A 12,914-nucleotide genomic window follows, 5' to 3' on the forward strand; every position below is an offset into this window, starting at 1 on the left:
ATGCCCTGCAGCTCTCAGTTATCTGTTGGAAAAGATGAATGATGATACCGTCTCATGATTCAAAACAAAAAATAAAAATATTTTTTTTCAAAAATTCATTACAGCTTTGTTTATTTGTTTGTTTTATTTGGTGTGTATGTTGGCGTCTCATCTCAGTTGATGACTGCTGCAACCCTCAAGTAAACTATCCCTCCCACTTCTGGCCCCCGTGATTGAATTAGCCTTTGCTACAGCTATCTCCCATGCTGGCGGTCATGGTGAACTTCACCATGTGAGACAACACGATAAAAGACAGGATTTAATTTGCATTCATGAACGCACTTAGGAAGTTCAAAGAGAAGTTACAGAGCAGAATGGTCCCCTCAGACAGATATCAAACGGTGTCTATTTTAGATTTCACCTTAAATGTTACATTTTGGTAATTTCCAATCCACACCCTCCCCGTCTGAGGCAATTTTAGTGGACATATTTTGAAATGCCTTTTTCCTAACCGAGGTCAAAGATTGTGAAAACACTAGTGAGCGTGGCCCGTGTGTTGCGGGGACACGGCCAACAGCTTGCTTGCATCATGTAAGCGATCAACCAATATGAGCTTTGTGCTCCAGCTGCAGGCTTGTGATTCAAAATTGTCTGGGGGCTCACGGCCAGTTACCGGAGTTATTGCCTGAAAAGAACAGTTTACTGCGAAGAGTGGTTTCGGGTAAAATTGCAGTGATGGATTGGGGTGGCAAATTGATAAGGATCTTTCAACAGGAGCTTTGATGAGTTTCCAAAGTGAATACAGATGTGTGAGCAGAGGAATGACATTGAATTACCGAGCCGGCCTAACATCACAACCTCAATGTGTATGAATATTGATCCATGCACGTCTAAAGTAAAGGTTGACATGGCATGCAAGACAGAGTGCACCCCTGTGCCCTCCAGCCCATTATTTCCTCCTCTTTTGATAATTCATAGCCTTGCAGTCTGTGTAATATTTAGTCTTCCGACTTCTCAGAGAAGTGAGGGGAATTGGAAGTGTTCAGTCTGCGGGAATTAGCCGCAGACGTGCACCTACAGATTAGGTTTAGAGTGCTCGGCAGCCTAGCAGAGTGGGAAGAGAAAGGAAGAGCAATCAGGGGGACACTAATGTGAGCTCGGTTGGGCACATCACACCGGCTGCAAAGACAAGTGGAGCCACGCAGGCTGTCTTAAATCATCATGTGTACACAACAGCCCAGATCCCAGCAATTGCATTTAAATTGAAGCATTTTCCAGATTTTTAGTAGTTGTTGTTGTTGTTGTGTGTTTTTTTGTTTGTTCACGCTGTAAATGAAACAGTGATTGTGTGAACATGTGATGTGCAGAAATGCAGAGCGTTGAGAGAACTGTCACCTAAAGTTTAAAGAGGGATTCAGGTCGTGGATCCAGTTCCACGGGCAGGGAGGAGTATGAGTGCAGTGCGCCTCTCGAGCAAGGCACCACTAACTGCTTCACCGGAGCCAGCGTTAGTTTCCAGACGGAGCGTGGACACGAGGGATGATACCCTGCGCGCTTACTCGACTTTTCTTCGGACACATTTCTTCACGCTGAGAGCGGATTCGTGGCGGATATACAGCTGGGGAGGCTCTTGCTTGCGCGTGCACGGGCTCAGCGGAGAGGTTTGAGGCGGGGACCCTCCTGACCAGCACACAGGGTGGGTGGGGTTCACCGAGGATCTCCGTGCCCCCGGGTGCGCTGCCACGCCCCCGCGCTTGGCGCTGTCCGGTGCTCTGGTGCTGAACGCTGGGCACGAGCACAACCTGCTGCCCGCACGCAGCCGACAGGAGAAGGATCTGTCGGGATGAACGCGCTCTAAGTTGAGAGAGGGGGGATCGCAGCGTGGATAACTATGAAGGAAATATCTCTCAAGTGCTTCTCTGTTCTTTTTTAATGGTTTTCTACCAACCCCTCCAGAGGGGCACATAACTTGGGCCGCCAACATGATTTGGGGTGTTTTGTTATGCTGCCTCCTGACGCCGGCTGCTGGACACCAGACACGGGAGCGACTGCCTTTCTTTCACGGGCATGTTTTTGAGAACTCCCCGTCGGCTTCCAAAGTGAACGGACTCAGCATTCCGGTGAGGCGCATCGACGCGCAAAAATGGTGCCCGGTCTCCGGGTTGCACTTCAAACTGTACGGGAACGGCAGCGACGATTTCCGCCCCTTCGCCCACCACAAGCGGGGGAATATAATGCTGAAAACTTCCCGTGTTTTAGACCGAGAGGCTCGCTCAGAATACCTGCTGAGCCTCGGCCTGTGTTGCCAGACGTGCGCGTCGGACTCCGTCGTCTTCGAGGTCGCGTCGGTGAAAGTGGACGTTCTGGACACCAACGACCACGAGCCGAGCTTCCGCGGCGCAGACGCCGTGTACTTAACTTTAGACGACACCACGGCGCTGCGCAGCGCGGTGTACCGGCTGGAGGCTGTCGATGCAGACAGCGGCAACAACGCAGAGTTGACGTACATTTCCGTCCCCAAAAACGGCAGTTTCTACGTCGTCCCGAAAACCGGGGAAGTTTTGCTAGTCGACTCTATCCTGGGGCTCCCCTCTAAAGTCACGTTCTGTGTGTTTGCCAGAGATCACGGGTGGCCCCCTCTGACCAGCAAAGGGGTCGTGGTCACTGTTGCGCCACAGCGGTGGGTGACGCGTCCGGCTGAACCAGCGGGGTCAGCCTGGGGGGGACGGTCGCCGAGGGCTTTAGTTGACCCCGGCACGGTGGTTTCCCTCAACGTGTCCGAAGATGCCAGCATCGGCTCAGTCATAACGAGCCTGAGTCCCACCAGGTTCCTGTCAGCCGCCTACGAGCTGGTTCACCCGGAGTCCGAGAGCTCTCCGGTCACCGTGGGGCGCGACAGTGGAGATATCACGATAAGCAGGAGGCTGGATAGGGAGACAGAGCCTTTCCTGGAGCTCACTGTTAAGATTCAGGATAAACGAGGTGTGTATCATTCCTCCATTAATCTGCACTTAAGTGAGGTCATGTACCCCCCCCCCTCGATGTCGCCTTCTTTTCCCCTGTAATTATTTTCATTGTGGGGATGATGCCCTATTATTTTAATGGATGCCACACATTACATACCCATGTTAAAACTGTTCTGCCATCTGGACACATCCCCCTTCATCAGAGCCCCTCAACAGGCCTGACATATCCGGCTCATCCTGTCAGCTGCAGCACAGGCTCATTCCACAGGTGTGCCTCATTATCATCCAGCCACATATCTGAAATATGAGCTCCAACAATGCAATGCATAAAACCAAACAAAAAAAGATTTTCAAAATGTGTCCAATCCATTATGATGTGCATGAGATATTTCAATTATGATTGAATATTACAATCTCATTTGTAGCTGGGAGACGTTTTTTTTTCTCTCTCTTCGGTTTATGTTTAAGGGTCTTTGAGAACCGGTTGCAGTACATCCTTGATTGACAGAGTTTGCGACTGTGAAGTTGTTTGCAGAGCTAATCCTTGCAGAGTGGCAAACCACCACGACCCTCGCTCCCTCTCATCTACTGGTATTACCCCTCTAATCCTCCTCTCATTCACTCTCTATTCCCAGGGATTTGAAGTAGCACTGCCACAGCCAGGCAACCTCTCAAATGCTCATAGGAAAGGTGAAACGATTGCGTATCAATAGTTCAAGTTATGTTTTGCTCCTCCAAAAGTTTCTCCTTAAAAACAAGAAAACAAAAAGAAGAAATCCCAAATGATTTGCTTTGTAATTGAGCTGCGCAGTGTGCAGGAAACGGTGTGCGCTGTTTTCACAGGAATTGCCTGCTGCAGTTCCATTGCACAGTGTGCTCTAGATTGTAATTGCATGCCTGATTGGGACACGGTTCATGCCATGGGGCGTCTGGAGGATTTTCAGAGAGAGCAAAAAACATTCAGAATAGGCTTCTTTTTTTTTGGTTGTTACGCACAAATGCTTAACAGAAATAAGCCACTCCAGCCTGACACATATTCAGATACCTTCCTCCATTTTACTTCTCTCTCACCTGCGAAAATCTCCTCTTCTGATCAAAGGCATGGCATGTTCTTTATCCTGCGACTACAGCTCTCCAGACAGAATCCTGACGGGAGTCTGGAAGGACAGGCCTTTCTTCTGCTCGTCTCACTCCCAATCCCTGCATGCACATCCCTCTGAGTCCATTTTAGCTGTTCTATTTTTTTATACTTAATTTTTTTTAGATATAACCCTAATCTCTTTTGAGAATTTGCTTCTTCCCGCTGCTTGTGGGTTTGCTTGGGTGTTGCAATACAAGTGCTGTCTGTTCCATAAATAAAGGAGTTCCTAGACATATTAAAAGAGAGAGAAGCGAATACATTTGTATATGTGAGTCTTTGTAGGTGTATGTTTTGTATGCAAGTGTGAGACTGCACAGTCACCATAAAATTGACCCCAGGCACGATAAAAACAGTTTTAATAAGGCCCCATGTGTTGTGTCTTCTCAACTTATTTCCCAACCGTGGTCTCTGTGTAGCACAGAGCCGTCTGGTGCTGACAGTCACCTGCTGCATGTCAAACACTTTCAGGCAGCAGTCTGCCAGCAGTTCAAAGCCTATTCAAGCCATTGGCATTCAGTGCTAACCATAACAGTATTTACTACATTATTCACAGGAGGAACAAAATAATAGGCACACCTTAACACAATTCAGAGCCACAACAGGACAAACAGTGGCCTCAAAAACCAGAACCAGAGTTAAAATAATGCCTCTCAGACAGGTACTGCCTGTGCCATTGTAATAGTAATAGTAATAGTAATAGTAATACTCGTTTTATTTTTTTTATTTTTTTTTTGCATCTCTGTAGGATCTGTTCTCTAATTGTTGAGTCATCCTTTCATTTCATTCACACGCCCTATACTGTCATTTTCATTCTAACAGAGATATACCAATCCAGCTTCTCCTCCTCTTCTTCTACGACACTAACATCGCTGCTTCCCCTACTTTTATTACAACTACCACCACTATTATCACAATTACCATGACGCCATATTGTCTTTCCTGTATGTAAATGTCTACCGTATTGTTTTCCTTTGAACAGGCTCAACTTCCTAATGTTCACTCTCATGGACAACTCCAAGAATTCACAGTTGTTCGCTACTGTGTGGGGGAAAAGAGTATTGTGGTTATTAACTGGTGAATGTAGATCTACCAAATGGGAAGTGAATGTGTTCATTAGCTGGTTAATGTGGGCATGGAATGCAAATCACACTGGTGTGCGGCTTTCTTATGTTAATACGCTTGCAGTTGGTACATCGTTATGATTAAAGCCATCAGAAGAGCGGTTATTTGTGTTGTTCAAATGGAGATTAAAAAGTCTAGTTTGACACTTAGATATCTCAGAGAAATGATGCTGGCACGCTTTAGATAAGGGGGAGATGGAGCAGCAGCACTGGATTACTCCCAGTATGGGGTCCATCCTCATTGACATACTTACCTGAAAGAAAATGTGCTTACCAAAAACTCATCCTCGGTCTCCCCCCATGCCTCTAAGATGTGATTTGTCTGAACACTGATCCGTCTTTTGTAGTCTGTTGTATTAATCAAAAACCCTGTTGAGAGGTTTTATTTGAATAAATGTTGAATAATAAGGTTATAATGGGCTAAATATGCCAAAATGTTTTTTACGATCAGGACACAGGCCTCATCTCCTAAATGTGGTTGCTTCTCATAGTCATGAATATAATTCAGATAATTCACCATATCTCTAATATCTGCTCATATCTGATTTAATTAGTCGTCGTCGTGATTGCCATTTTTTGCAGGAATCGACCATTTAATGTAACCGTGCATGCTCCGTGTAAAACGGGTTCTCCTTTACTCTCTCTCATTCCTAAAGTTATATTCTCATATTACATATTACCATCGCTGCGCGGTGATTCATTACACCACTTACTTTTTAATCACGCCCACAAAGTTAGGAATTACTTTCTCTTTTGCAAAAACAAAGCAAACATTTTCTCTTAATTTCTTTTCTTTTAATCATTGCTGTGCTCGGAACTCTTTTACGTAATCAGAAAAAAATGAGGTTTTGCGTAAATCATCATCAGAGTATATGTGTTTATGGCAAAGCTGTAAAAGATCATAATAAGACATAATAAGGACTTTACTGCATGTGCATAGACTTGACATCAGGACCCCGAACAAGCGTAGACACCGTTCCACTCAGATGTTGTATAACGATCTGGCTCAGGGGCCCATTGAAGTCTTCCTCCTTTCTCCTTGACTAGATCCCCTGATAATGTTGGAGACATATTTACCTGCTAATCTATATTCAGTACACCAATAATCCCCAGAGAAAACAATGAAGTGGTATTTCTCCAACACAGCCTCTGTGTATCAAACGATGTATAGAAGGAAAAAAGTAATGGAAGTAGGCCATGACTCGGGACTCACAGAAACTGGTTACGTGGTGTTGTTTTTGAGGAGAGGGAGTGAGGGACCTCTACAGCTCTTCCTGTAAAGGATTTCAGCTGGCCCACAGAGGACGTCAGTTTAGATTTGTATTGGTGTTTTTTTTTTGCTTTTAGCTTTTGGTTTGTCCCACCCGAAGAATCCTTTTCTTTGCACCTGAGTGTGAATCTGTTAATGGTATTTGACGGTTTAGGAGGAGCATTGAATAAGTGGTGCAGTTCTCTGTGAGTTGGAGTGGGGGATGTCGTGGTGGTTTCTCCCTCTCCTTTTGGGTTCTGTGGGCAGGGTGGCATTCAGCTTGTGGTAATCACCTCGTCTCATCCTGTTTGTCAGGGAACCATATTCTGCTCTCTCTCCGTCCTACTCTCTCCTCCTGTCTCCGTCTCATAGTCAGCAACTCGCCTCATTCTGCCTTTAATCCAATTTCCCCTTTGATTCCCCCCCCCCAACACACACACACACACACACACACACACACACACACACACACACACACACACACACACACACACACACACACCACACTATATTTGCATATTCTCCTTGTGATGTGAAATGAATTGAGAAGAGACCCGATCTCATTTCTGTTTGTAATTTGTGACTGTGGGGCTGTTTGTTTAAGTAGAAAACAATTTCACAAAAAGCTGTCTGCATTTATTCAATTTAGTAAGAATGCCTCAGGGGATTATGCTTTATTATGTGTTTGTGTGTCTGCGTGCGTGTTTGTGCGTGCGATTGTGGTTGCATGTGCATTTTCTTTTCACATGTACAAATCGAGTTGTGTGCATTTGTTTGTGTTTCCGTCTGTGCTTGTGTTAAATGTTATCATTGTCCTTTCAGTTCCCGGATTCCCTGCAGAAGAGATTCTCAGATGTGTTGCATGACAACATCCTGTGAAGCTGTAACATGCCTGCAGCATTTGATTTCTGCTCTGTGGTTCTTCAGATATCAAATGGATGTGTCGAAGCAACATCCCTGCAGCCCTCTCTTCTCTATAGTGCTAGTATGTATCTGATGACATGTAGGAGGGAAGGGTACCGTGTGCTACTTTTTTAAAGATGGGATTAAGCACAGAGAGCAGGGGGAGGAAGGAAAGTGGCTCTCCTGCAGATGTAGAAGAGGTATTTAAAGTGGGTACAAGGCACTATATCAGGGCACAGAGAGGTCAGGACAAGCTGTAATGCTGGAGGCATGGTCACAGCGTGCGGCTTTAAGAAGGTTGAATCAGGCAAAGGTGGAAAACCTGTGAGAGAAACAGGGAAGGACGGAGGCCGAAAAAAGATGGAAGGAGTGTTTAAATGCATGTCTGTGCGAGATTGTTTTTTTCCTGTGTGCCAATAAGCTTTACTGAAGATAAGTAAAGGGCAGCCAGATCAGACGCATGGAGTTGTGTACTGCTGATAACAGGTCAGCTTGGTGAAACATAATTGTCAGACGGTTAGAGGGCGGAAAGTGAGAAACTATTTGGATGGCAGGACGGGAATGAGGTGTGCATGTACTCTGGTCTGTAGAGCGGATGGCTGCAGGGCAGGGTTGGGAAAAATATAGTACTGTACAAATGTGAAAAGGGCAATTTGTGCTCGGGAAAAAAAAGTATGACCTGCCCTTTGGAATGGCATGAAGAGAGAAAGCGAAAGATTGAGCGATAGAAAGACAAAATATTGTGTGATCTTACCCGAAACGATACCTTCATTTACGACTACTGCTTTGTTTAAGGAACAGTGTGTGCAGCATTCAGGGGGAGGAATTGGTACAGATGTAATATAATATTAATACACATGTTTTCTTTAGTTTATGATTCTCTGAAAATAAGAATTGTTGTGTTTCGGTTACCTTCAAATAAGCTCTACATACGGTGCTGGTCCTCTTCACGGTTTCTACAATCAAAAAGTAAAACCGAACAATGGCGACAGGTCGCGTTTGCGTGTTTTGCATCGGCCTCGCGATTCACGTCCTGATTCTTGGAGGTCTTCATCACTTAAATGTATGTCATTGTTGGCCATTTGAAACAACAATGATGCTGTTGCTGTTCTTTTTTTTTCTTTAGAGGAAACACTAAAACTGGGTCAGTGGCCTGCCGTGACTCGATGAGTATACCTGATGACATATACCGAGTTCTATCAAGACATTATAATGACAATGACAGAAACTGCATTTGACGTGAATAAGTCATGTCCGATCTGCATGATCCAATTAATCACAGCAGATCGAATTGGCGGAACAACCAGATCAACTACAACGGGGAGGAAAATATGTGTGTGTGTGTGTGTGTGTGTGTGTGTGCTGATGTCAGAGCAGGACAAGTTGTCCAACACATAATTATACAGCTGAAGATGTGAAAAAGAGAGCAGCACAGTGTATATGTCTGTCATTCTGCTTACACAAGCAATGCATATCTCATTACAGCAGATATCTCGACCCGTGTGAATTCCGATTGGTGTGTGAGGTGTGGTAGGAGATGTGAGGGCTGCAGAAGCACAGCGCTGTGAGGACAGTCGTGGTGACATGGAGTTTTTATTTGGCCAGGGGTCTGCATTATTGATGCCCATTACCACAGACATTGTCAACTCCAGACATTGCACGCAGGCAGGCGCTGTCAGGTAAATGTCTTTCTGACCTCCAACGGCAAAGATTCCCAGAATGCCTCAGTACAACCTGGTGTCTACCTGTGTGATAAATGAGGACGACTGGCACATTGTTACAATAAGCTTATCGCCAACTGCGAAGGTTTGGTTTTATTTAATCTAATCCAGGATGCGCTGAAACCAATTTGGTGGGAGACAAATGTTTGTGATGATGTAATTCAATCTTCTGCTATTGTGTTGGGCACATTTGGAATAATTTGTAATGAACACGGTAACGTTGTATTCTACTGGCTGTCCCCTTCACAGCTGCCATTTTCCTTGTCCATTTAAAACGTGTGTTTGAGCTCCACCTTTGCATGCCGCGTAGCCTCTCTGTGGCTTCCCCCAAAGAGCTGAATTGATTTTGTGCTATTGATTAAACCCATAGCTGTTTTGCTCGCAGTCACAAAACATCACTTTAAACAACAATTTATACGTCGCAGAACCGGCTGTGACAGACTGTGGCTAATAGTTTACAAACTTGCAGAGAGGTAGGTGTGTGATTGAGTCCGAGGGCTGATAGAACTATCCCGAAGCGCTCTAATGAATCTGCCTTTCAGAAAAGACTGCTAGAATGAGCAAGGGAAAATTGGAGCCAGCGCTGGGATATGCCATGGGAATTCAATGCTTGTGCTTATTTATCTATTTGGTGTTGAATTTCTCAACCTTTTGTACCCAAAGGTCCAATTAACTGAGCATAACAATGGTTTCAGCTTCGCTCTCGGTGGCCCAAAAGAGGCACTGATAAACACACAGGACACGGACATCTTTGAAAGCTTTGCTGGGTGAACTGTGAACAAGGAGATTTTTAATGCTGGAAGAGAAAAAAAATGATCACATGGCTGGCCAAGTTGCCTAGTGATATGTTTTGACATGCCATGAACTTTTGCTTCGGAGGAAAGCGCGCAAATTGCAGAAATTGCAGTAATTGCGCAACAGCAATTTGCAGTGTGAGCGTGGCTTTTGTTGAAAATAGGAAAATGACTGGCATGCAAAAAGACATGTTGGACCTTTTAGTCTTGCTGGCAAAGAGGAAGACTGAAGAAGGAAAAAGGAAAGGGGACTGCAGCTCCGATTAGAAAATGTGTTTGAAGATGACGTCCATCTCATGGTTCAGTTATCTAATCAATTCCAGGAAACAGGGAGACGGTCTACAACTCCATCACAGCCAGAGGATGACTTATTACAGTAGCAGGTGTTTTTGATGCAGAGAAAATGTAGTGCCTCTCAGTGCTGATGAGCCTCCAGGAGAGAGCAAGGGCTCCATTGGTCGTTTCATTTCATCAAATGTGACTGAGTGTGTGTGTGTGTTTGTGAGTGCATGTATATGTGTGTGTGTGTGTGTGTGTGAGAGTGAGTGAGTGAGAGATATATAGAGACATAGGCAAACAGAGGATCTGAACATCACAAAGAAGAACATACATACAAAAGAACGTTTCTGTTCCTGCTTGTTTTGTGATCTGGCTCGGTCTGTTTATTCAATGCTTTTGTTATGCTTTCTGTATTTGGACATTTCTGTTATGTCTCTTCCAGACTCGGCGGGGTGTGCGTGTGGAGCATGTCTGTGAGGCTTTCTCTCTTTTTCTCCAGCCAATTTGTGTCCATTCTCAGCTGAACCAGTGGACGTGGATGGCTTTCTTTCTATATTCCTCTCGGCCTCGACAGTGTAGGGCTTAATTCGGTGGACTAATCGGACCATATGGTCTCTACAGTCTTATGATGTGCTGAGAAGGATGGGATAGGGATGCTGCTGCGTCGTTAGTGGTGCCAGCCTCGCTGTGGAAAACACATAGACACGCGCCACCGCCACACATTAAGGATCAAGATCTGGAACTGAGTGCACAGAGTGTGCAGCAGTCCTCATAAGCCCTTTTACTCAAAAGGAAACAAAGAAAAAGATTGAAAACAAGAGCGTGTTCAGACGTCATTTTTCACAACTTATCGACTCATAATTACTCCTGCCCTTTCTGCCCGACGCCACAGCTTCTATTTAATCATGTCATTTCAATAATGAATTGTTTGAATGCGCGTTAACTTGATGGATAAGGCTGACTGAGAAACGGCTGCATCTGTCAAATACTAAATTGAGAATCTGTCCCCAAACTTTCCGTTAGCCACATGAATAATCATGCGCTCAAAGTTACAAATGAGTCACTCAGCCTGTCTTAAAGGAATCATTTGCCGCCTTTTATGTGGATGTCCCATTCATGCTGATGTTAAATGTAATCCACTGAAAAAAATTATTCAACAGAGCTGCGATATTGACCGAGAAAGTCGGGGTCTTGTTTAGTTCTCTGTTCCAACCATCAGCTACTCTGCATGGTTCGGTAAAAAGAAATCCTTAATTCATAGAGTAAAATGTGAAAATATGCCGTCTCTCCAAGTAGGAAATAATGTGTCTTTTAATGGAACCATATTGTGATAAAATCATATATTAAGATCCCATGCATATTAACGTTGTTGATGGCAACAACCACCAACTAACTCAAATGTCTCAGAAAATCGAATAACTTCTCATAGAGCAAGAATTTATTTCACATATACAAAATAGGCTTCCCCATGTGGTCATTTAAAAGAGGCTTTTTATTTATTTAATTACCAGAAAACAGGCTCTATCGTGAAATTCATCACTATTGAGAAATGAAATGGAAGATTCGTTCCACATCATCCAGCAGAAGGCTTTGAGGGGCATTGTGGCGCACGGATACCAAAGCTGAAGTATAGCCTCAAACATTTTTCACATTATATCCCAAACTCAGATAGCGATGAGGTTGGCGAAATATAATTTTTGGATTGATTTCGAGATCACCATATATTTACAGTAAATCCGACTGATGGAGCTTTACTTTAAAAAATAAAGATGTTAATATGCGATCATGTTCATCCAATGTGAATGTGTGAACATTATCACAGATTTGGGGCATTAAAGTTGATTAATATCGGTCTTTACATATGCTCGATGTTTTTGAACGTAGCTCAGAAAACAGACATTGTGATAAATGGTGACGCGGGGGAGTTTAACACTTGGTTTCTCTCTCACAGTGGGTGATAAACATTGATCTTGTTTAATCTAGCTGGTAATGACGGGAGATGATGGTCCTCACGGGACAGACTGCTCCCTGGATTAGATATCTAAATGAGGACTTTATCCTCATCCTCTTCCTCTTCCCCCATTACCAATAAGCCATGCTGCGGTCACATGCTGAGTTACAGTTTAATGCATGTTACGAGTGCAGTGCGTTGCATGTTTTGTGCACGTGTGTGTGTGTGTGTGTGTGTGTGTGTGTAAAGAGGACCCATATGTAGTATTTTATTTTTTTTGCGTTTGCATTGGAGGAACACTGTCAGACTCTGCTGCGCCGTAATAATCTGGTGTACTTCCACAAAAATACATTTGCAGTAATGCAACACATTATTTTATCTTTTGCGCAATAACAGTCAATGATAGGGTGTTCCCAGAATGCATCCCTCTCTGGTGTGCTAAACAAACAGACCCAGGTTCTGGTTTCAGTGATAGATTAACGCTGTCTCACCCACACACTACGCTTGTTTTCCCATTAAAATCTGCGCGGCTCCCTCTGTTGCTTCTGCCTGGCCCTGGTCTAGCTGTGCACATATGTTTGTGTGTGTTGCCGTCTCTAACTGTGCATGGGCTGTGTGTGTGTGTGTGTGTGTGTGTGTGTTTCTTTGCTTATATATGTGCTTCTATGGAAAGATATCGAAAGGGCTCCGAGGACAACCCCCATCAATCACCAACTCAGAAGGAAATGGAGAGAGGAATGGAAGACGGAAAGAGAGATCGAGGTCGCCACAGGAAGCAGCATTTGGAGAAAGGGAGAGGGGGAGACAGAG

At 44.5% G+C, this 12,914-nt stretch overlaps 1 protein-coding gene across 1 annotated transcript in view; it reads left to right on the plus strand.

Moving 5' to 3' along the window:
- The first annotated feature begins 1,961 nt into the window (after positions 1-1,961).
- Positions 1,962-12,914, plus strand: part of LOC117732540 (neural-cadherin-like) — a 75,845-nt gene continuing 64,892 nt past the window's right edge. Inside the window, 1 exon segment of the mRNA XM_034535549.1 lies at positions 1,962-2,961. Coding sequence (XP_034391440.1) covers positions 1,962-2,961 — 1,000 coding nt within the window.

Source organism: Cyclopterus lumpus, chromosome 6 (genome assembly GCF_009769545.1).
Source record: "Cyclopterus lumpus isolate fCycLum1 chromosome 6, fCycLum1.pri, whole genome shotgun sequence".
Lineage (NCBI taxonomy): Eukaryota > Metazoa > Chordata > Actinopteri > Perciformes > Cyclopteridae > Cyclopterus > Cyclopterus lumpus.